A 26021-nucleotide genomic window follows, 5' to 3' on the forward strand; every position below is an offset into this window, starting at 1 on the left:
AGGGGTCCGATGGTGGACCAGCAGTGGTCTACAGTCAGTGGTGTGACAGTGGACCGATATATGCTCGCTGTCTGGGTAATTAACAAAATGATTGGACTGTTTAGTATTTGGCTGTATTTGAGTCATCAGTAACGACTATTCACACAGCGGCACCGTTGCTAGAAGACGAATAAACACAGTCACCGCGCTAAAACAAGTGAAAATGTTTCTCTAATAATACCAAAGGCAGACTTTGTTTTTATCAAGTGTTGAGGGAAACTGAGACTCTAAGATACAAAGTAACTAACAAAATTTATTAACAAAGTGATTTGTACCGTTTAGTACTTGGCTGAATCATCAGTAACCACTATTCATTCATTTACATGGTTTACGGATCTGTAGATGTCACTAATCACTCACTGAGGGCGAGAGTCAGTTGGAGATTTATTAAACACAATACATAATGAGAGGTCAAAACCAGAAGAAATATTCCAAAACCCAAAAATCAGTACAGAGAGATAAACAAGTCCAAAAGACAAAACCGTGTATCAGACAAAAAGTCAGAAAAACAAAACCGTAGCCTGTTTAAGAAACTGGTGTCTCAGAATTGCAACTGTACATCTACATAGACAAAACAGAGCTTAAAGGAACACTGTGTAATATATTTTAACTTAAAATTACAGCTTCAGAATCATTGTGATGCTTCACTGACCGGTAATGGGGAGAAAGGAGCTTCTGTCGTTGCTACTCTCGGCTTAGCACTGCAGAAACTGCATTATGTAACTTTTGGAGGAGGGTAGGAAACCACCCCTTCACTTTCCCCTCCGTACCAATTTCAGTACAGTGCTGTAAAGGTTAATTGCTCTAGAGGGAGCCCCAGGAGCAGAACCCTAGTGTTCCTAAATGAGTAAAACACCGTTCTGGTGCAGAGAACACACTAAAGGACAATTTACTCTTTTGCCTCGACTCAATGCAGAGCCTGTGTCGAAGCCTGCACAAGTGTCCTGTGCCAGTGTTAAAGGCTATATTTGTGCGTTGGCATCTGTGTCACTCTGCAATTACACCTCTAAACCACTAGGGCTGAAATTCAAACATCTTCTTCAACCCTATGTAGTACACAATGTAGTGGTGTAGTATTAGAGTAGTTTTACAAATCTTTAAAGTGCACTATTAAGGGAGTGTAGTGTAGAGGAGTTAATATAGACTTCTTGAATTGAGCACCTGGAGTCAAGAGTCAAGTCAAGAGAGTGTTATTGTCAATTCTGCATATGTACAGGACATACAACCGGGACCATTGATCCGGGACCGTCCGACTGCAGACCAATCGTAGACGCTAAGAGTTTCATTTCTGGAGAGGTGCACATCAGGCCACACTGCCTACGGCACAGGTCCAGCACAGAAGCTTAAATTGGGCTTAATACTCAGGAGAGAGTGACCTCTGTTGGTTTGGAGGGCAGCACCTTGGCTGTATGTAATAGTTGATATAACATCATTCACTGTATTTAATCTTTGGTCATTTCTGCTGTGTTCAGTGTCAGACTCATTAATGACATTCTATTAAAAGACTGAGGAACCAAGAGTGACACTAGAGTCTTTCACCTACAGTGTGTTAAACATGAGTCTTAATACATTATACATTATAATAGAACATTAGAGCCATAATACGTCACGGTACTTTTACTTTCAGTGCCTCAGTACATTTGAAGCTTTACACTTTTGTACTTTTACTCAAGTAATATTTTACCTTGAGTATCTGCACTTTTACTCAGTACATGGTTTGTGTACTTTGTCCACCACTGGTTATAGAGATATTATAGATATTTCTCCTGTGTAAATAACTGGTAATATTCAGCAATATGTGTCTCTACCTCCGGGCAAAATCACAACAGAAGTATTATATATAAACACTGCCTCGTTCAGTAAAGTAGACACGTACCTGCTGCAGTCTCCATGAAGCCAGAGATGATCAGTATCACACTCAGAGTCCCACTGAGGAACTTCATCCTGAAAGAACAGTGAAGGTTCTGCTTTACTGGGTTTAGATTTACAGGAACAGAGCACATTAATAAACACTTCTGTAAACGGGTCAGTTTAACAGTGTGGATCATTTCCTACTGCAGTCCCTGGACAGTTACAGGACGACTGACCCACACTCATTACACTACACAAGACATGAATGATCCCTACAACAAAACAGGAGCAGGTCTAAACTGTAGAAACAGCACAGTGCTGCTGTCTGAACTCAACTAAACCAAAGAGGAACTACTCTGAAGATCCACTGACCGTATGGAGCCTGAGGAGTCACTGACTCCACTTCATTAAATTAAACTTTAAATTAAACTTTAGTGTATGAATATATCAGGAATTAACATTTTAATTATGTTGTTTTCACAAGATCAATATAAAGTGTTACTGAAATCTATATTCAGGAATTTAGTGTATTTATGTGTTTATGAAACATGTGTTTATTTGTAAAATAGAAAACCATCAGAAAATAAAGAGCACATTAACTGTAATATATTTCAGTGTATTTACATCACACAGTGTCAGTCAGTCACTCTTTATGAGACAGAGCTTCATCCAGATTCACTTGTGTCTCTCACTGACTCCAGTACAAACCTCCTCTAAACAGAGTGGGAATAGACCACAGTAATGTTCTGACACAGCAGGACAGACCTCGTGTCTCTGAGTGTGTGCTGCTTTACACACAGCACAGTGTACATCCTGCAGTAGTTTAGAGTCTGGAGCCGTTCTGTCCTCAATCATCCACCACAGAGTCTGTGCTGATCAGCCGCGACGTAACTGACCACAGTCTGCTCTCTCTCTACATCTCTCTCTCTCTCTCTCTCTCTCTCTCTGTCTAAATGACCACAGTCTGCTCTCTCTCTCTCTCTCTCTCTCTCTAACTGACCACAGTCTGCTCACTCTCTCTCTCTCTCTCTCTCTCTAACTGACCAGTCTGCTCTCTCCCTCTCTCTCTCTCTCTCTCTTTAACTGACCACAGTCTGCTCTCTCTCTCTAACTGACCACAGTCTGCTCTCTCTCTCTCTCTCTCTCTCTCTCTGACTGACCAGTCCTCTCTCTCTCTCTCTCTCTCTCTCTCTAACTGACCAGTCTGCTCTCTCTCTCTAACTGACCACAGTCTGCTCTCTCTCTCTCTAACTGACCACAGTCTGCTCTCTCTCTCTCTAACTGACCAGTCTGCTCTCTCTCTCTCTCTCAAACTGACCAGTCTGCTCTCTCTCTCTCTCTCTAACTGACCAGTCTGCTCTCTCTCTCTCTCTCAAACTGACCACAGTCTGCTCTCTCTCTCTCTCTCTAACTGACCAGTCTGCTCTCTCTCTCTCTCTAACTGACCAGTCTGCTCTCTCTCTCTCTCTAACTGACCAGTCTGCTCTCTCTCTCTCTCTCTCTCTAACTGACCACAGTCTGCTCTCTCTCTCTAACTGACCAGTCTGCTCTCTCTCTCTCTCTCTCTCTCTCTCTCTAACTGACCAGTCTGCTCTCTCTCTCTCTCTCTCAAACTGACCACAGTCTGCTCTCTCTCTCTCTCTCTAACTGACCAGTCTGCTCTCTCTCTCTCTAACTGACCACAGTTTGCTCTCTCTCTCTCTCTCTCTAACTGACCACAGTCTGCTCTCTCTCTCTCTCTCTAACTGACCACAGTCTGCTCTCTCTCTCTCTCTAACTGACCACAGTCTGCTCTCTCTCTCTCTCTAACTGACCACAGTCTGCTCTCTCTCTCTCTCTCTCTCTCTCTAACTGACCACAGTCTGCTCTCTCTCTCTCTCTCTCTCTGAATGCTGAGACAGAGAGGGTCTGAGATGAAGTCCCCACCCTGATGCACTGTTTCCTGTTGGAGAAGAAGCTGTGGATCCAGGAGCAGACTGATGGGGGACACTGAGTTACAGCAGTTTATCCAGTAGAACGTCAGGGTGATGGTGTTGAAAGCAGAGCTGAAGTCTACAAACACCACACGGACATAAGTGTTGGTGCTATCCAGGTGTTTGAGGATGTAGTGCAGAGCCGAGTTAATGGAGTCATCTACAGAGTTGTGGGTTCTGTCTGGAAACTGCAGAGGGTCCTGGAGGACATCGGTCAGAGCTTTAATAAGTTTAATAAGACGTCTCTGAAGACTCTTCATGATCACAGACGTTAAAGCAGCTGTCTGTAGTCGTTCAGGACGGAGATTATCTGCATTTTCAGGACTGCTCTGATCACAGACGTCTTAAAGCAGGTACAACACACGTCAGAAACATAAACACTGTACTAAAAGACCATACCTACTTTAACGTATTCATTTGTACGTAGTTGTTGCTGTGCGCCCCCGGGATATACTGACAACATGCCGTATTCCAACCAAAACACCAGATGGACATGTCGCCGGTGTTGCCATGGTGCTAATTATTTGTTGATGAAGGATCAAAGGTAAAAGGCTGACTCTGTGATGGTGACTTGTGGGTTTCTAAATTCATTGGTAAAACAAGTAATAGTTATGCACCTTATACCAGCTAATAGTTGCATATCCTTGAGTTCATTCCACATCTAGCTTTAGCTTTAGCTTTAGCTCAACTAACACCTGGTATGTCGCTACTCTGAGCCGTAAGTCATGTGTTTTTAGATGTACTTGTATGTTCTGTCGTAGCATATGGCGAGTAGTCGAGTAGTTATCTGACCCTTAATGAAATGCCCAGCGATGCAAACTGACTGATTTGTCGCAGGTCTAACACGTATTAGTATTAATAAACTGTAAAACATCTAGCTACATCCAAATCTGTAACTTTATAATGAAATCTCTTTATAAGTTCATAGACAAGCAAACGTTCACAGTCATCATATGTTAGCCATGTTACATCCATTCATCCATTATCTGTAACCCTTATCCAGTTCAGGGTCACGGTGGGTCCAGAGCCTACCTGGAATCATTGGGTGCAAGGTGAGTATACACCCTGGAGGGGGCGCCAGTCCTTCACAGGGCAACACTCACACACACACACACACACACCTACAGACACTTTTGAGTCGCCAATCCACCTACCAACGTGTGTTTTTGGACTGTGGGACGAAACCGGAGCACCCGGAGGAAACCCACGCAGACACAGGGAGAACGCACCAACTCCTCACAGACAATCACCCGGAGGAAACCCACGCAGACACAGAGAGAACACACCACACTCCTCACAGACAGTCACCCGGAGGAAACCCACGCAGACACAGAGAGAACACACCACACTCCTCACAGACAGTCACCCGGAGGAAACCCATGCAGACACAGGGAGAACACACCACACTCCTCACAGACAGTCACCTAGAAGAAACCCACACAGACACAGGGAGAACACACCACACTCCTCACAGACAGTCACCTGGAGGAAACCCACGCAGACACAGGGAGAACACACCACACTCCTCACAGACAGTCACCCAGAGGAAACCCACGCAGACACAGGGAGAACACACCACACTCCTCACAGACAGTCACCCGGAGGAAACCCACGCAGACACAGGGAGAACACACCACACTCCTCACAGACAGTCACCCGGAGGAAACCCACGCAGACACAGAGAGAACACACCACACTCCTCACAGACAGTCACCCGGAGGAAACACACGCAGACACAGAGAGAACACACCACACTCCTCACAGACAGTCACCCAGAGGAAACCCACGCAGACACAGAGAGAACACACCACACTCCTCACAGACAGTCACCCGGAGGAAACCCATGCAGACACAGAGAGAACACACCACACTCCTCACAGACAGTCACCCAGAGGAAACCCACGCAGACACAGAGAGAACACACCACACTCCTCACAGACAGTCACCCGGAGGAAACCCATGCAGACACAGAGAGAACACACCACACTCCTCACAGACAATCACCCAGAGGAAACCCATGCAGACACAGAGAGAACACACCACACTCCTCACAGACAGTCACCCAGAGGAAACCCACGCAGACACAGAGAGAACACACCACACTCCTCACAGACAGTCACCCGGAGGAAACCCATGCAGACACAGAGAGAACACACCACACTCCTCACAGACAGTCACCTAGAAGAAACCCACACAGACACAGGGAGAACACACCACACTCCTCACAGACAGTCACCCGGAGGAAACCCACGCAGACACAGGGAGAACACACCACACTCCTCACAGACAGTCACCCGGAGGAAACCCACGCAGACACAGGGAGAACACACCACACTCCTCACAGACAGTCACCCGGAGGAAACCCACGCAGACACAGAGAGAACACACCACACTCCTCACAGACAGTCACCCAGAGGAAACCCACGCAGACATAGGGAGAACACACCACACTCCTCACAGACAGTCACCCAGAGATCCAGTGCTCCATGATGTCGTTCCTTTCTTTCCTCTGAGGGAAAGGTAAAAGAAGAAGGGATCAGAGAGGAGAGGTTATGGAAATACACTTTTAATAAAATATAACTTTTGAAATGTTTACTTTTGATCATATTCAGAGAAATAAAATGTTGCAAATATGAACTAATTTCAGTGAAGAACATATGTTTATTTATTGTGTATGTAACTTATGATCATCAGAACCACACTTCACTCCTGTTAATGAATGAGTGAGTGAATGAATAAATGAATTACAGCTCCATTTCTCCAGCGCTGTTCTAGACCCCCACAGCCCAGACTTTGTGAATAACTCACTCAGACTCAGAAGAGCAGAGAAACACAGCAGAGATTCACATGAGAACAGTGTTCCATTAGATTCTATGATGAAAATGCTGTGTCTAACCGACTTTAAGGGTCTTTTTCTCCTCATTCCATTGTGTTCCACAGTGCGCTCCTTTACCCCTCTGACACAGAGAGGAGGTGTGTTTCTGGGGGTTGTAAACCTCTCTCCAGTGCAGGGAGAGGAGCTGTGTATGAGACTCATTTATCCGTTTTTCCCATTCATTTACATTAGCGCTGCGCTCTGAAAACAGACCGGTCCCCAACATGGCGCCCACGCCATAAACATTACGTCACAGCAGCCCATGAGCAGCAGAAATTCACCCGTGTGAGCGATAACTGGAAATGGCCACTAGAGGGCAATGCATTAGCAGACACCCTCTAAATAGGATGGGGTTTTAAATTCATTAATTACTCGTTAAGTTCCCTTTCTAAAGCGCTGAGTTTAGAGACCTGGGATTTTATGTCGGGTTCTTTCTTTTAATTTCATCATCTGTAATGAACTAACAGCAGAAATTCACCTCCTGTGTGAGCTGTAACTGGAAGTGGCCACTAGAGGGCACTGTATCTTGAGGGTGTGTTTGGGGTTAACATTATTTCTCAATGTAAAACGGCCATTAGATTTGGGATTGTGTGTTTTTTGGGTCTCTATTTTACCGTGTGGATAAACTCTAATTTATTTAAAATCATGAAATATTAAATGTATTAAAATGTAAATATCTATATGTAAGAGGTAAGAGTGTAGAACAGTTGTAGGAATATTATGGGGTGAAATTCCTGCTGAATGGGTCTGGCTCCCCCCGCTGGTCGGTCAGCATATTTACAGCCCCTGTATATATTTGGGGTTCAGCGCAGTCTCGGCAGTAGTCGTGTGCTCTGCTGTGGTGAGTACAGCTCCGGTGCAGCTCAGGAACATCACAAAGAACGGAGAATGTTGCAGTGTTTCATTTCCATTGTTTTAGTCTCGAGATACATCTGACAGAGAGCAGTCTGCCTTTTTCAATGTTATTTAAAGACATTAGTCCGAGCTGAACTTGAATTATGCGAACACCCAGCAAACACGCAGACGCCCTGTTTGTTTACATTTGTAACGTTCACTGGAGGACGTTTCTAGGACTTTATGGACGTCCGCAACACGTCCTGTTCTAGAACCAATGGAACGTTCCCAAACCCCCATTCCTGGACCGTTCTGTAACGTCCCGGTACCGTCCCTCGGGTAACCGTTATTTCTGTTTCTTTAAAAGAACGTCCGCTTGTGGTCCCCTGACCGTCACTGATCACGGTGCATGACACCAGCTGATTTCACCATTCCAGGTGGAGCAGATATGAAATGTTATTTCTGTTTATTTATTATTTTATATAAATGAGGTAAAATTGTTTATGATTTACGACATTTGGTTTGTATTTTATTTTGTGATTCATGGGCTTGTGCTCTCTCCTTCAGTCTGCAGTAAGAAAGGAGAGGAACGTAGAGTGAAGTTGAGTATAAAAAGTATTAAGCATGTGGTAAATATTCATAAAAAGTTAATAAAGAAAAACCTTGGTTAGTTTGTTAAAAGTATAATGCACATTTCAGAAGTATCTTTGTGGTTGTAAAAGTGTGTTTTCTTGTCGAGTGTTATGAGCTAATGTGCGTGTTATATGTAGATTCAGCACTGTGTATTCATTGAGACACTGAGAATGTTTCCTGTGTTCTCTCAGGATTTTCTAGTGCCTTCTCACAGACAACAATGAACTGTCTTCTTTTACAACACAGGTGTGCTATTTTATTGTCTGTTTTTCGTTTTTGTACCGCAAGGGATAGTGTCGGAGACAAAATGTCACCTCTCCATGTGATTCTGGTTGTAGAACATGGCAGATGTCTTCCTGGCGTCATTATTCTGTAGTTCTGAACAGTATTTAATACTTTCCCAGTTTAGCTTATTAACACTTGAGTACTGTTTAGAATTTGTGTTGTGTTTTGATTTTCAATTTAAAGTTCTTAAAATTGAAGGCAAGGCAAGTTTATTTATAGAGCACCTTTCATACAGAAGCAATTCAAAGTGCTTTACAGAAAAAGAAATTAAATTAAAAGCCAGAGTAAAATCATAAATTTCCAATAAGACAATTACATAAAAAGAGTAAAATGATTAAAAATGATTAAAACTGTTTAAAATGACAATAAATGAAAAGAAATAAAAGAAATAAAATGCCGTTACAGAAAAGTGCAGAGTATTTTAAACTGAGCTGTAGCTGCTCAAACAGGAGTGTTTTAAGTCTTGATTTAAAAGTGTCTAAAGTCAGGGCTCTTCTAATATTCTCAGCTGGTTCTGTTTCAGAGCGGCGCCGGAGCTAAACGCTGCCTCTCCATGTTTAGTTTTGAGTCAGGACTAACTCTAGTTCCTAAAGATCTGAGAGCTCTGCTCGGCTCATATCTCTGTAGCAGATCTGATAAATACACTGGTCCTACCCCATTTAGACATTTATAGACCAGTAATAACACCTTAAAGTCTATTCTGTAACAGACTGGTCTCCAGTGTAAGGATTTGAGGATGAAGGGGGGGGGGGGGGGGTGATGTGATCTCTTCTTTTGCTCCGAGTGAGACTCTGGCAGCTGCATTTTGAATCAGCTGAAGCTGTTTAATGGTCTTTTGTGGAAGTCCAGCTAAGAGACCATTACAGTAATCAATGCTAGAAATAAAGGCATGGATAAGTTTCTCCAGGTCTGGTTTAGTCAGAAAATCTCTGATCTTACTGATGTTCTTAAGATGGTAAAATGCTGATCTAGTAACTCCTTTAATATGAGACTAAAACTGAGATCTGAGTCCATTAATACACCAAGGTTCTGAGCCTGTTCTTTAGATTTGAGGGCCCTCGAGTCCAGATACGCAGCCAATCTTTGTCTCTCAGTGCTATTCCCAAATAGTATTATCTCAGTTTTATCTTTATTAAGCTGCAGAAAATTGTGTCTCATCCAGTTAGTGATGTGTTCAAGGCACTTGCTTAATGAGTCAACTGGACCAGAGTCGTTTGGGGACAGGGCCGTGTAAATCTGAGTATCATCTGCATAGCTGTGATAGGAACAGCCCATAGTCCTGTAGAATCTGGCCAAGAGGAAGCATATATAAATTAAATAAAAGTGGACCAAGAATAGAGCCCTGGGGGACACCACAGGTTACTGGCATGTTCTCTGAAATATTATTTTCTATTTCTACAAAGTAGTTCCTGATATCCAGGTAAGAAATGAACCACTTCAGGACTGTTCCTGAGAGTCCAACCCAGTTTGCGAGTCTATAAGAATCTTATGGTCAATGGTATCAAAGGCAGCACTAAGGTCAAGAAGTAATAGAAGAGATATCTTTCCAGCCTCTGTATTTAAGCGGATGTCATTAATGACCTTGATTAGAGCAGTCTCAGTGCTGTGATTAGACCGGAACCCGGACTGGAATTTGTCTAGGCTACTGTTAATGGACAAGAAAGTAGTGATTTGCCTGAACACTATTTTCTCAATGATTTTGCCAATGAACAGTAAATTAGAAATTGGCCTGTAGTTACTTATCAGAGATGATTCTAAATGTTTCTTTTTTAGAAGAGGCTTTACAACTGCAGTTTTTAGTGAGGAGCTCGTAAAGACCCCCAACATGAGTGAGGTGTTTACAGTGTGGAGTATCACTCATCTGATATTCTGGATTTTAGTTTTAAAAAAGCATGCAAACTCATTACATCTCTCAGTTGATACTAATTCAGGGGCCATTGGTGTGGGTGAGTTAGTGAGTCTGTGGACCATGGTGAAGAGGATTTTGCTGTTGTTAATGTTATTGTTGATGATGCTAGAGAAATAGGATTGTCGTGTTTTGTATATTGTCGCGTTGTATTGACGTAGCCTATCTTTGTAGATTTCTTTGTGAAAATGAAGACTTGTTTTACACCATCTGTGTTCTGCCTTGCGACACTCCCTCTTTTGGATTTGAACAACAGAAGCATTTCTCCATGGTGTTTTCTGTTTGCAAGACATGGCCTTTACTTTAACTGGTGCAATCTCATCCATAACACTGACAATTTTTGTATTAAAACTATTCAGCAGATCATCAACAGAGTTGGATCATTCACATGGTGTAGTGCACATTTTACTCATGAAAAGTGTAGCTGTGCAGTTCTTTATAATCCTTTTCTTGACACTCTTCTGTCTCTGATGGTGAGGCCCACATATCAAAGAACACACAGTAGTGATCTAACAACGTGACGTCCTTCACAGTCACTGATATGTTGAGACTCTTTGAGATAACAATATCCAGCGTGTGACCATGACAATGTGTGCTCCCTGTAACATGCTGTGAAAGGTCAAAAGAGTCCAATATGGCGTGCAGCTCCTTGGCAAAACAGTCCTTGGGATTGTCGATATGTTAAAGTCACCAGCAACAACAAAATGGTCAAAGTCTGTAGAAATAAAAGACAGCAGCTCTGTAAATTCATCAATAAAATTAGTGCTGTACTTCAGAGGCCTGTAGACAGTTACTAATGATATCTGTGGTGTCCCTTTCAGAACTACACAGAGATTCTCAAATGTTGTGAAGTCACCAAATGATAACTGCTTGCACTGAAAAGAACCATAGAACAGAGCAGCTAGACCTCCACCTTTTCTACTGGCACAAGATGCATTTAAACAATGAAAATCTGGAGGAGCCGACTCCAATAAAACAGTTGCAGCACTACATTCATTTAGACAAGTCTCAGTTAAAAGTATAAAATCAAGCCCATGTGCTGTAATAAAATCATTAATTAAGTGTGATTTGTTTGTGAGAGATCTGATATTTAGAGCTAACTTAGTAACCCATGCACTTTGCCACAGTATCTGTCTCACATTTTATATTCTGTAGATTGGCTACATCAGGGGTCGGCAACCTTTACCACGCAAAGAGCCGTTTGGACCCATTTCACACAGTAAAGAAAACACTGGGAGCCACAAAACCCTTTTGAAATTTTAAATGAAATAACACTGCATTAACAGGGTTTTTTTATTTGCCTTTGTGCTGTGTATAAACAAACTACACTGTGTTACATTTATGAAATCAATGAATGACTGCAGAGAAAATGAAATAACATTTCTGCATGCAACAAAACATTTTTAAAAAGACGTTGTGTTGACGGTTAAGTAAAATACTCAATGTCTATTTGAGTCCTTGTAGTTAATGGAAAAGAAAAACGCCGAAGTTGTCCACTGGCAGCAAACAACACTGCTGTCCTCTCTCTGCGTGCCGTCATTATTTTACTGGCGCCGTGCAGTCAGCGGTCAAAAAGTTCAAGAAACCACACACTGACGGGTGTCGCACATTGGAAGTTGTGACATGTATTAAGCAACAAAAATATTTTAAATATTTGTGTGTGTGTCTGTGTGTGTGTGTGTGTGTGTGTGTGTGTGCGTGTGCGTGTGTGTGTGCGTGTGTGTGAGAGAGAGAGAGAAAGGGAAGGGGAGTGGGAGAGAGAGAAAAAGGAAGTGGGAGGGGTGTGAGGGACACAGAAATATACAGACTTTAAAGGACATCTTTAAGTTGGAAATCCAAATAACGTTGTTGTTTTTAATGTGGACGACTTAATGAAACTGTGAGTTTCTTAAGGTGGAATGTTTTTAAAGGTGGCCATCAAAATGTATTGGCGGACATTTTAAGGGTTATTTGAAGTGGTAACTTATTTAAGGTGGAAGTCTAATTTAAAGGGGGATTAAACTTTAATTTTTAGTGAGGTGTCAGTCAAAGTATATCGGCAATCCCTTTAAGTTGGTGGTATTTTAAAGGTATTATTGGAGAGATTGTTATATAAATGTAAAGTCCTAGCTATTAACTCGATGGACCCTATCTATTTAGCTATTTTGCTATTCCGTTTATTTGTCAGTGCCTCTTTCAGTTGCATTTAAACAGTAATTATGTGACATAGTCATATTCAATATGTTGTTTTATTTTCTAAAGACCCTTGGCTACTCAAATATATAATCACTGGAGGTTTTCATTCTGACCGATAAATCAATTTTTCTATAAATTTGTCATGTTTTGACCAAAATTTTACCTAGCGCCTGTTTTTTTTTTTTTCATATTTCTCAATGTACAGCCTTGAAATCATATTCCCACATCAGATATCTTCACACAGATTGTTAGTGTGAGGTGTATTTTAGTTGAAAACATAAGCATTTTTAATGCTAATTTATTACATGTCATATTACTGTGATAAAATAAATTTGTAGCATCAGACGGACATATTTTTCTTGATATTCTAAGCTCTGGGATGTGTGACTGATAAAGTTCTGACAGTCACAGCAGGCCCAGACTTTCAGGAATTTAGTTCAGGGCAAATATGGACAATTTCCCAACAAATAAAAAACATTTTGGTACTTTGGCAGTTTTCTCAGCTGCTGATAATATTTACAATTATTATTATTATTATAATCTTTTTAAAAAATGATGAAATAATACTTGTTTATTTAGAAAACACACAATACATAATTATTTAAGCTTTTTAGTTTATATTTGTTGATCTAATGCAGTGTTATTTGATGTGAAACCTACAAAAACCTTGTAAAACTATAAATCAATAATAGGAATATGTTTTTGCTGATGACTCATAGTTTTCTGCCCAGAGACAGCGTGGGTTGACGTCATGTGAGTCAAAACGAAACTGAAAGTAAACACCGTCTTTCTTGTCCCTTTGCAGCGTCTTTATTTTAGCGAATATCATTAGAATCTTTCATGACAAGGACATAAGACAAAAATTTTGAAGGAGCGCCTTGATTTTTAGGTGGTTTTTCACACTGGATTACTCCCAGAGGCTTCACAGCACCGCGATGAGAGCGCTATTTTTAGAAACGGTAGGATATGCGCTTTCTAACGGTATACGGAGCTCACAGACGCATTCAGACATTCAAGACTTACAAAACTGATTATATAAGGTGTGTTTTTAACCCCGCAAAATGCAGGAGTCGGGTCCAAAGGTTAAGCGGCATATAAGCTAATGTAGCAATAATGCTAGCAATACGTGACAAGCCAAATTGACCAAAGTTCTTGAACTTTCACCCTTTAGTTTTCATTGCTATTTTAATATGTATTTTATATTTTAATTTGTTTTAATTATTTCTGAATTACTTTAAAATCATTACAATTATTTTTTTTATTATATGATCTATTTTAATTATATTTTAATAGCTTTAACATTTTTTATAATATTTTACATTTTTAATCCTTCTACTGTAATTCTTCTGGATTGCTGTGTAAACAGCTTCGAATTGCCACTGTCCTCTATAAATAAACTTGCCTTTCCTACACAGGTCACACAGAGAACCCTGAGACTCTACACAGGTCACACAGAGACACCTCAGACACTACACAGTCACACAACAAACCCTGAGACTCTACACAGGTCACACAGAGAACTCTGAGGCTCTACACATGTCACACAGAGAACCCCGAGGCTCTGCACAGGTTACACAGAGAACTCAGAGGCTCCACACAGTCACACAGAGAACCCTGAGACTCTACACAGGTCACACAGAGAACCCTGAGACTCTACACAGTCACACAGAGAACCCTGAGACTCTACACAGTCACACAGAGAACCCTGAGACTCTACACAGTCACACAGAGAACCCTGAGACACTACACAGGTCACACAGAGAACTCAGAGGCTCCACACAGTCACACAGAGAAGCCAGAGGCTCTACACAGTCACACAGAAGACCCTGAGACTCTACAAAGGTCACACAGAGAACTCAGAGGCTCCACACAGTCACACAGAGAACTCTGAGACTCTACACAGGTCACACAGAGAACCCTGAGACTCTACACAGTCACACAGAGAACCCTGAGACTCTACACAGTCACACAGAGAACCCTGAGACACTACACAGGTCACACAGAGAACTCAGAGGCTCCACACAGTCACACAGAGAACCCAGAGGCTCTACACAGTCACACAGAAGACCCTGAGACTCTACACAGGTCACACAGAAGACCCTGAGACTCTACACAGGTCACATAGAGAACCCTGAGACTCTACACAGTCACACAGAGAACCCTGAGACTCTACACAGGTCACACACAGAACCCTGAGACACTACACAGGTCACACAGAGAACCCTGAGACACTACACAGGTCACACAGAGAACCCTGAGACACTACACAGGTCACACAGAGAATTCAGAGGCTCCACACAGTCACACAGAGAACCCTGAGACTCTACACAGGTCACACAGAGAACCCTGAGACTCTACACAGTCACACAGAGAACCCTGAGACTCTACACAGTCACACAGAGAACCCTGAGACTCTACACAGTCACACAGAGAACCCTGAGACACTACACAGGTCACACAGAGAACTCAGAGGCTCCACACAGTCACACAGAGAACCCAGAGGCTCTACACAGTCACACAGAAGACCCTGAGACTCTACACAGGTCACACAGAAGACCCTGAGACTCTACACAGGTCACATAGAGAACCCTGAGACTCTACACAGTCACACAGAGAACCCTGAGACTCTACACAGTCACAAAGAGGACCCTGAGACTCTACACAGGTCACACACAGAACCCTGAGACACTACACAGGTCACACAGAGAACCCTGAGACACTACACAGGTCACACAGAGAACCCTGAGACACTACACAGGTCACACAGAGAACTCAGAGGCTCCACGCAGTCACACAGAGAACACTGAGACTCTACACAGGTCACACAGAGAACACTGAGACTCTACACAGTCACACAGAGAACCCTGAGACTCTACACAGTCACACAGAGAACCTGAGACTCTACACAGGTCACACAGAGAACTCAGAGACTCTACACAGTCACACAGACAACACCGAGACTCTACACAGGTCACACAGAGAACCCTGAGACTCTACACAGTCACACAGAGAACCCTAAGACACTACACAGGTCACACAGAGAACTTAGAGGCTCCACGCAATCACACAGAGAACACTGAGACTCTACACAGGTCACACAGAGAACACTGAGACTCTACACAGTCACACAGAGAACCCTGAGACTCTACACAGTCACACAGAGAACCTGAGACTCTACACAGGTCACACAGAGAACTCAGAGGCTCCACACAGTCACACAGGGAACCCTGAGACTCTACACAGTCACACAGAGAACCCTGAGACTCTACACAGTCACACAGAGAACCCTGAGACTCTACACAGTCACACAGAGAACCCTGAGACACTACACAGGTCACACAGAGAACTCAGAGGCTCCACACAGTCACACAGAGAACACAGAGACTCTACACAGGTCACACAGAGAACCCTGAGACGCTACACAGTCACACAGACAACACCGAGACACTACACAGGTCACACAGAGAACTCAGAGGCTCCACACAGTCACACAGAGAACCCTGAGACTCTACACAGTCACACAGAGAACCCTGAGACTCTACACAGGTCACACAGAGAACCCTGAGACTCTACAAAGGTCACACAGAGAACTCAGAGGCTCCACACAGTCACACAGAGAACCCTGAGACTCTACACAGGTCACACAGAGAACCCTGAGACTCTACACAGTCACACAGAGAACCCTGAGACTCTACACAGTCACACAGAGAACCCTGAGACTCTACACAGTCACACAGAGAACTCAGAGGCTCCACACAGTCACACAGAGAACCCAGAGGCTCTACACAATCACACAGAAGACCCTGAGACTCTACACAGGTCACACAGAAGACCCTGAGACTCTACACAGGTCACATAGAGAACCCTGAGACTCTACACAGTCACACAGAGAACCCTGAGACTCTACACAGTCACACAGAGGACCCTGAGACTCTACACAGGTCACACACAGAACCCTGAGACACTACACAGGTCACACAGAGAACCCTGAGACACTACACAGGTCACACAGAGAACTCAGAGGCTCCACACAGTCACACAGAGAACACAGAGACTCTACACAGGTCACACAGAGAACCCTGAGACTCTACACAGTCACACAGACAACACCGAGACTCTACACAGGTCACACAGAGAACCCTGAGACTCTACACAGTCACACAGAGAACCCTGAGACACTACACAGGTCACACAGAGAACCCTGAGACACTACACAGGTCACACAGAGAACTCAGAGGCTCCACACAGTCACACAGAGAACCCTGAGACTCTACACAGTCACACAGACAACACCGAGACTCTACACAGGTCACACAGAGAACCCTGAGACTCTACACAGTCACACAGAGAACCCTGAGACACTACACAGGTCACACAGAGAACTTAGAGGCTCCACGCAGTCACACAGAGAACACTGAGACTCTACACAGGTCACACAGAGAACACTGAGACTCTACACAGTCACACAGAGAACCCTGAGACTCTACACAGTCACACAGAAAACCCTGAGACTCTACACAGTCACACAGAGAACCCTGAGACTCTACACAGGTCACACAGAGAACTCAGAGGCTCCACACAGTCACACAGGGAACCCTGAGACTCTACACAGTCACACAGAGAACCCTGAGACTCTACACAGTCACACAGAGAACCCTGAGACACTACACAGTCACACAGAGAACTCAGAGGCTCCACACAGTCACACAGAGAACACAGAGACTCTACACAGGTCACACAGAGAACCCTGAGACTCTACACAGTCACACAGACAACACCGAGACTCTACACAGTCACACAGAGAACCCTGAGACTCTACACAGTCACACAGAGAACCCTGAGACTCTACACAGGTCACACAGAGAACTCAGAGGCTCCACACAGTCACACAGGGAACCCTGAGACTCTACACAGTCACACAGAGAACCCTGAGACTCTACACAGGTCACACAGAGAACCCAGAGGCTCTACACAGGTCACACAGGGAACCCTGAGACTCTACACAGTCACACAGAGAACCCTGAGACTCTACACAGGTCACACAGAGAACCCAGAGGCTCTACACAGGTCACACAGAAAACCCAGAGGCTCTAGACAGTCACTCAGAGAACCCTGAGACTCTTCACAGTCACACAGAGAACCCTGAGACTCTACACAGTCACACAGAGAACCCTGAGGCTCTACACAGGTCACACAGAGAACCCTGAGACTCTACAGAGTCACACAGAGAACCCTGAGACTCTACACAGTCACACAGAGAACTCTGAGACTCTACAAAGGTCACACAGAGAACTCAGAGGCTCCACACAGTCACACGGAGAACCCAGAGACTCTACACAGTCACACAGAGAACCTTGAGACTCTACACAGGTCACACAGAGAACCCAGAGGCTCTACACAGGTCACACAGAAAACCCAGAGCCTCTAGACAGTTACTCAGAGAACCCTGAGACTCTACACAGTCACACAGAGAACCCTGAGACTCTACACAGTCACACAGAGAACCCTGAGGCTCTACACAGGTCACACAGAGAACCCTGAGACTCTACACAGTCACACAGAGAACCCTGAGATCTACACAGGTCACACAGAGAACCCTGAGACTCTACACAGTCACACAGAGAACCCACAGGCTCTACACAGGTCATACAGAGAACCCTGAGGCTCTACACAGTCACACAGAGAACCCTGATATCTACACAGTCACACAGAGAACCCTGAGACTCTACACAGTCACACAGAGAACCCTGAGACTCTACACAGGTCACACAGAGAACCCTGAGATCTACACAGGTCACACAGAGAACCCTGAGACTCTACACAGTCACACAGAGAACCCTGAGACTCTACACAGTCACACAGAGAACCCTGAGACTCTACACAGTCACACAGAGAACCCTGAGACTCTACACAGTCACACAGAGAACCCTGAGACTCTACACAGGTCACACAGAGAACCCAGAGGCTCTACACAGGTCACACAGAAAACCCAGAGGCTCTAGACAGTCACTCAGAGAACCCTGAGACTCTTCACAGTCACACAGAGAACCCTGAGACTCTACACAGTCACACAGAGAACCCTGAGGCTCTACACAGGTCACACAGAGAACCCTGAGACTCTACAGAGTCACACAGAGAACCCTGAGACTCTACACAGTCACACAGAGAACTCTGAGACTCTACAAAGGTCACACAGAGAACTCAGAGGCTCCACACAGTCACACGGAGAACCCAGAGACTCTACACAGTCACACAGAGAACCTTGAGACTCTACACAGGTCACACAGAGAACCCAGAGGCTCTACACAGGTCACACAGAAAACCCAGAGCCTCTAGACAGTTACTCAGAGAACCCTGAGACTCTACACAGTCACACAGAGAACCCTGAGACTCTACACAGTCACACAGAGAACCCTGAGGCTCTACACAGGTCACACAGAGAACCCTGAGACTCTACACAGTCACACAGAGAACCCTGAGATCTACACAGGTCACACAGAGAACCCTGAGACTCTACACAGTCACACAGAGAACCCACAGGCTCTACACAGGTCATACAGAGAACCCTGAGGCTCTACACAGTCACACAGAGAACCCTGATATCTACACAGTCACACAGAGAACCCTGAGACTCTACACAGTCACACAGAGAACCCTGAGACTCTACACAGGTCACACAGAGAACCCTGAGATCTACACAGGTCACACAGAGAACCCTGAGACTCTACACAGTCACACAGAGAACCCTGAGACTCTACACAGTCACACAGAGAACCCTGAGACTCTACACAGTCACACAGAGAACCCTGAGACTCTACAAAGGTCACACAGAGAACCCAGAGGCTCTACACAGTCACACAGAGGACCCTGAGACACTACACAGGTCACACAGAGAACCCAGAGGCTCTACACAGTCACACAGAGGACCCTGAGACACTACACAGGTCACACAGAGAACCCAGAGGCTCTACACAGTCACACAGAGAACCCTGAGACTCTATAAAGGTCACACAGAGAACCCAGAGGCTCTACACAGTCACACAGAGAACCCTGAGACTCTACAAAGGTCACACAGAGAACCCAGAGGCTCTACACAGTCACACAGACAACACCGAGACTCTACACAGGTCACACAGAGAACCCTGAGACTCTACACAGTCACACAGAGAACCCTGAGACACTACACAGGTCACACAGAGAACTTAGAGGCTCCACGCAATCACACAGAGAACACTGAGACTCTACACAGGTCACACAGAGAACACTGAGACTCTACACAGTCACACAGAGAACCCTGAGACTCTACACAGTCACACAGAGAACCTGAGACTCTACACAGGTCACACAGAGAACTCAGAGGCTCCACACAGTCACACAGGGAACCCTGAGACTCCACACAGTCACACAGGGAACCCTGAGACTCTACACAGTCACACAGAGAACCCTGAGACTCTACACAGTCACACAGAGAACCCTGAGACTCTACACAGTCACACAGAGAACCCTGAGACACTACACAGTCACACAGAGAACTCAGAGGCTCCACACAGTCACACAGAGAACACAGAGACTCTACACAGGTCACACAGAGAACCCTGAGACTCTACACAGTCACACAGACAACACCGAGACTCTACACAGTCACACAGAGAACCCTGAGACTCTACACAGTCACACAGAGAACCCTGAGACTCTACACAGGTCACACAGAGAACTCAGAGGCTCCACACAGTCACACAGGGAACCCTGAGACTCTACACAGTCACACAGAGAACCCTGAGACTCTACACAGTCACACAGAGAACCCTGAGAACCCTGAGACTCTACACAGGTCACACAGAGAACCCAGAGGCTCTACACAGGTCACACAGAAAACCCAGAGGCTCTAGACAGTTACTCAGAGAACCCTGAGACTCTTCACAGTCACACAGAGAACCCTGAGACTCTACACAGTCACACAGAGAACCCTGAGGCTCTACACAGGTCACACAGAGAACCCTGAGACTCTACAGAGTCACACAGAGAACCCTGAGACTCTACACAGTCACATAGAGAACCCTGAGACTCTACAAAGGTCACACAGAGAACTCAGAGGCTCCACACAGTCACACAGAGAACCCAGAGACTCTACACAGTCACACAGAGAACCTTGAGACTCTACACAGGTCACACAGAGAACCCTGAGGCTCTACACAGGTCACACAGAAAACCCAGAGCCTCTAGACAGTTACTCAGAGAACCCTGAGACTCTACACAGTCACACAGAGAACCCTGAGACTCTACACAGTCACACAGAGAACCCTGAGGCTCTACACAGGTCACACAGAGAACCCTGAGACTCTACACTGTCACACAGAGAACCCTGAGATCTACACAGTCACACAGAGAACCCTGAGACTCTACACAGTCACACAGAGAACCCTGAGACTCTACACAGTCACACAGAGAACCCTGAGACACTACACAGGTCACACAGAGAACTCAGAGGCTCCACACAGTCACACAGAGAACACAGAGACTCTACACAGGTCACACAGAGAACCCTGAGACGCTACACAGTCACACAGACAACACCGAGACACTACACAGGTCACACAGAGAACTCAGAGGCTCCACACAGTCACACAGAGAACCCTGAGACTCTACACAGTCACACAGAGAACCCTGAGACTCTACACAGGTCACACAGAGAACCCTGAGACTCTACAAAGGTCACACAGAGAACTCAGAGGCTCCTCACAGTCACACAGAGAACCCTGAGGCTCTACACAGGTCACACAGAGAACCCTGAGACTCTACACAGTCACACAGAGAACCCTGAGACTCTACACAGTCACACAGAGAACCCTGAGACTCTACACAGTCACACAGAGAACTCAGAGGCTCCACACAGTCACACGGAGAACCCAGAGGCTCTACACAATCACACAGAAGACCCTGAGACTCTACACAGGTCACACAGAAGACCCTGAGACTCTACACAGGTCACATAGAGAACCCTGAGACTCTACACAGTCACACAGAGAACCCTGAGACTCTACACAGTCACACAGAGGACCCTGAGACTCTACACAGGTCACACACAGAACCCTGAGACACTACACAGGTCACACAGAGAACCCTGAGACACTACACAGGTCACACAGAGAACTCAGAGGCTCCACACAGTCACACAGAGAACACAGAGACTCTACACAGGTCACACAGAGAACCCTGAGACTCTACACAGTCACACAGACAACACCGAGACTCTACACAGGTCACACAGAGAACCCTGAGACTCTACACAGTCACACAGAGAACCCTGAGACACTACACAGGTCACACAGAGAACCCTGAGACACTACACAGGTCACACAGAGAACTCAGAGGCTCCACACAGTCACACAGAGAACCCTGAGACTCTACACAGTTACACAGACAACACCGAGACTCTACACAGGTCACACAGAGAACCCTGAGACTCTACACAGTCACACAGAGAACCCTGAGACACTACACAGGTCACACAGAGAACTTAGAGGCTCCACGCAGTCACACAGAGAACACTGAGACTCTACACAGGTCACACAGAGAACACTGAGACTCTACACAGTCACACAGAGAACCCTGAGACACTACACAGGTCACACAGAAAACCCTGAGACTCTACACAGTCACACAGAGAACCCTGAGACTCTACACAGGTCACACAGAGAACACAGAGACTCTACACAGGTCACACAGAGAACCCTGAGACTCTACACAGTCACACAGACAACACCGAGACTCTACACAGTCACACAGAGAACCCTGAGACTCTACACAGTCACACAGAGAACCCTGAGACTCTACACAGGTCACACAGAGAACTCAGAGGCTCCACACAGTCACACAGGGAACCCTGAGACTCTACACAGTCACACAGAGAACCCTGAGACTCTACACAGGTCACACAGAGAACCCAGAGGCTCTACACAGGTCACACAGGGAACCCTGAGACTCTACACAGTCACACAGAGAACCCTGAGACTCTACACAGGTCACACAGAGAACCCTGAGACTCTACAAAGGTCACACAGAGAACTCAGAGGCTCCACACAGTCACACAGAGAACCCTGAGGCTCTACACAGGTCACACAGAGAACCCTGAGACTCTACACAGTCACACAGAGAACCCTGAGACTCTACACAGTCACACAGAGAACCCTGAGACTCTACACAGTCACACAGAGAACCCTGAGACTCTACACAGTCACACAGAGAACTCAGAGGCTCCACACAGTCACACGGAGAACCCAGAGGCTCTACACAATCACACAGAAGACCCTGAGACTCTACACAGGTCACACAGAAGACCCTGAGACTCTACACAGGTCACATAGAGAACCCTGAGACTCTACACAGTCACACAGAGAACCCTGAGACTCTACACAGTCACACAGAGGACCCTGAGACTCTACACAGGTCACACACAGAACCCTGAGACACTACACAGGTCACACAGAGAACCCTGAGACACTACACAGGTCACACAGAGAACTCAGAGGCTCCACACAGTCACACAGAGAACACAGAGACTCTACACAGGTCACACAGAGAACCCTGAGACTCTACACAGTCACACAGACAACACCGAGACTCTACACAGGTCACACAGAGAACCCTGAGACTCTACACAGTCACACAGAGAACCCTGAGACACTACACAGGTCACACAGAGAACCCTGAGACACTACACAGGTCACACAGAGAACTCAGAGGCTCCACACAGTCACACAGAGAACCCTGAGACTCTACACAGTTACACAGACAACACCGAGACTCTACACAGGTCACACAGAGAACCCTGAGACTCTACACAGTCACACAGAGAACCCTGAGACATTACACAGGTCACACAGAGAACTTAGAGGCTCCACGCAGTCACACAGAGAACACTGAGACTCTACACAGGTCACACAGAGAACACTGAGACTCTACACAGTCACACAGAGAACCCTGAGACTCTACACAGTCACACAGAAAACCCTGAGACTCTACACAGTCACACAGAGAACCCTGAGACTCTACACAGGTCACACAGAGAACTCAGAGGCTCCACACAGTCACACAGGGAACCCTGAGACTCTACACAGTCACACAGAGAACCCTGAGACTCTACACAGTCACACAGAGAACCCTGAGACACTACACAGTCACACAGAGAACTCAGAGGCTCCACACAGTCACACAGAGAACACAGAGACTCTACACAGGTCACACAGAGAACCCTGAGACTCTACACAGTCACACAGACAACACCGAGACTCTACACAGTCACACAGAGAACCCTGAGACTCTACACAGTCACACAGAGAACCCTGAGACTCTACACAGGTCACACAGAGAACTCAGAGGCTCCACACAGTCACACAGGGAACCCTGAGACTCTACACAGTCACACAGAGAACCCTGAGACTCTACACAGGTCACACAGAGAACCCAGAGGCTCTACACAGGTCACACAGGGAACCCTGAGACTCTACACAGTCACACAGAGAACCCTGAGACTCTACACAGGTCACACAGAGAACCCAGAGGCTCTACACAGGTCACACAGAAAACCCAGAGGCTCTAGACAGTCACTCAGAGAACCCTGAGACTCTTCACAGTCACACAGAGAACCCTGAGACTCTACACAGTCACACAGAGAACCCTGAGGCTCTACACAGGTCACACAGAGAACCCTGAGACTCTACAGAGTCACACAGAGAACCCTGAGACTCTACACAGTCACACAGAGAACTCTGAGACTCTACAAAGGTCACACAGAGAACTCAGAGGCTCCACACAGTCACACGGAGAACCCAGAGACTCTACACAGTCACACAGAGAACCTTGAGACTCTACACAGGTCACACAGAGAACCCAGAGGCTCTACACAGGTCACACAGAAAACCCAGAGCCTCTAGACAGTTACTCAGAGAACCCTGAGACTCTACACAGTCACACAGAGAACCCTGAGACTCTACACAGTCACACAGAGAACCCTGAGGCTCTACACAGGTCACACAGAGAACCCTGAGACTCTACACAGTCACACAGAGAACCCTGAGATCTACACAGGTCACACAGAGAACCCTGAGACTCTACACAGTCACACAGAGAACCCAGAGGCTCTACACAGGTCATACAGAGAACCCTGAGGCTCTACAAAGGTCACACAGAGAACCCTGATATCTACACAGTCTCACAGAGAACCCTGAGACTCTACACAGTCACACAGAGAACCCTGAGACTCTACACAGGTCACACAGAGAACCCTGAGATCTACACAGGTCACACAGAGAACCCTGAGACTCTACACAGTCACACAGAGAACCCTGAGACTCTACACAGTCACACAGAGAACCCTGAGACTCTACACAGTCACACAGAGAACCCTGAGACTCTACAAAGGTCACACAGAGAACCCAGAGGCTCTACACAGTCACACAGAGGACCCTGAGACACTACACAGGTCACACAGAGAACCCAGAGGCTCTACACAGTCACACAGAGGACCCTGAGACACTACACAGGTCACACAGAGAACCCAGAGGCTCTACACAGTCACACAGAGAACCCTGAGACTCTACAAAGGTCACACAGAGAACCCAGAGGCTCTACACAGTCACACAGAGAACCCTGAGACTCTACAAAGGTCACACAGAGAACCCAGAGGCTCTACACAGTCACACAGACAACACCGAGACTCTACACAGGTCACACAGAGAACCCTGAGACTCTACACAGTCACACAGAGAACCCTGAGACACTACACAGGTCACACAGAGAACTTAGAGGCTCCACGCAATCACACAGAGAACACTGAGACTCTACACAGGTCACACAGAGAACACTGAGACTCTACACAGTCACACAGAGAACCTGAGACTCTACACAGGTCACACAGAGAACTCAGAGGCTCCACACAGTCACACAGGGAACCCTGAGACTCTACACAGTCACACAGAGAACCCTGACATCTACACAGTCACACAGAGAACCCTGAGGCTCTACACAGTCACACAGAGAACCCTGAGACTCTACACAGTCACACAGAGAACCCTGAGACACTACACAGGTCACACAGAGAACTCAGAGGCTCCACACAGTCACACAGAGAACACAGAGACTCTACACAGTCACACAGAGAACCCTGAGACTCTACACAGGTCACACAGAGAACTCAGAGGCTCCACACAGTCACACAGGGAACCCTGAGACTCTACACAGTCACACAGAGAACCCTGAGACTCTACACAGTCACACAGAGAACCCTGAGACTCTACACAGTCACACAGAGAACCCTGAGACACTACACAGTCACACAGAGAACTCAGAGGCTCCACACAGTCACACAGAGAACACAGAGACTCTACACAGGTCACACAGAGAACCCTGAGACTCTACACAGTCACACAGACAACACCGAGACTCTACACAG

General features: G+C 45.8%; 1 protein-coding gene across 1 annotated transcript in view; it reads right to left on the reverse strand.

The window, feature by feature from the left end:
• LOC136699706 (uncharacterized) overlaps positions 1 to 26021 on the reverse strand; it is an 87589-nt gene that overhangs the window by 46587 nt on the left and 14981 nt on the right. The window contains exon 2 of the mRNA XM_066674629.1: positions 1916 to 1983. Within this exon, the coding sequence (XP_066530726.1) occupies positions 1916 to 1982 (67 nt within the window). The 5' untranslated portion in view covers position 1983. The remainder of the gene's footprint in view (positions 1 to 1915; positions 1984 to 26021) is intronic.

The sequence above is a fragment of the Hoplias malabaricus genome, chromosome 6 (genome assembly GCF_029633855.1).
Source record: "Hoplias malabaricus isolate fHopMal1 chromosome 6, fHopMal1.hap1, whole genome shotgun sequence".
NCBI lineage: Eukaryota > Metazoa > Chordata > Actinopteri > Characiformes > Erythrinidae > Hoplias > Hoplias malabaricus.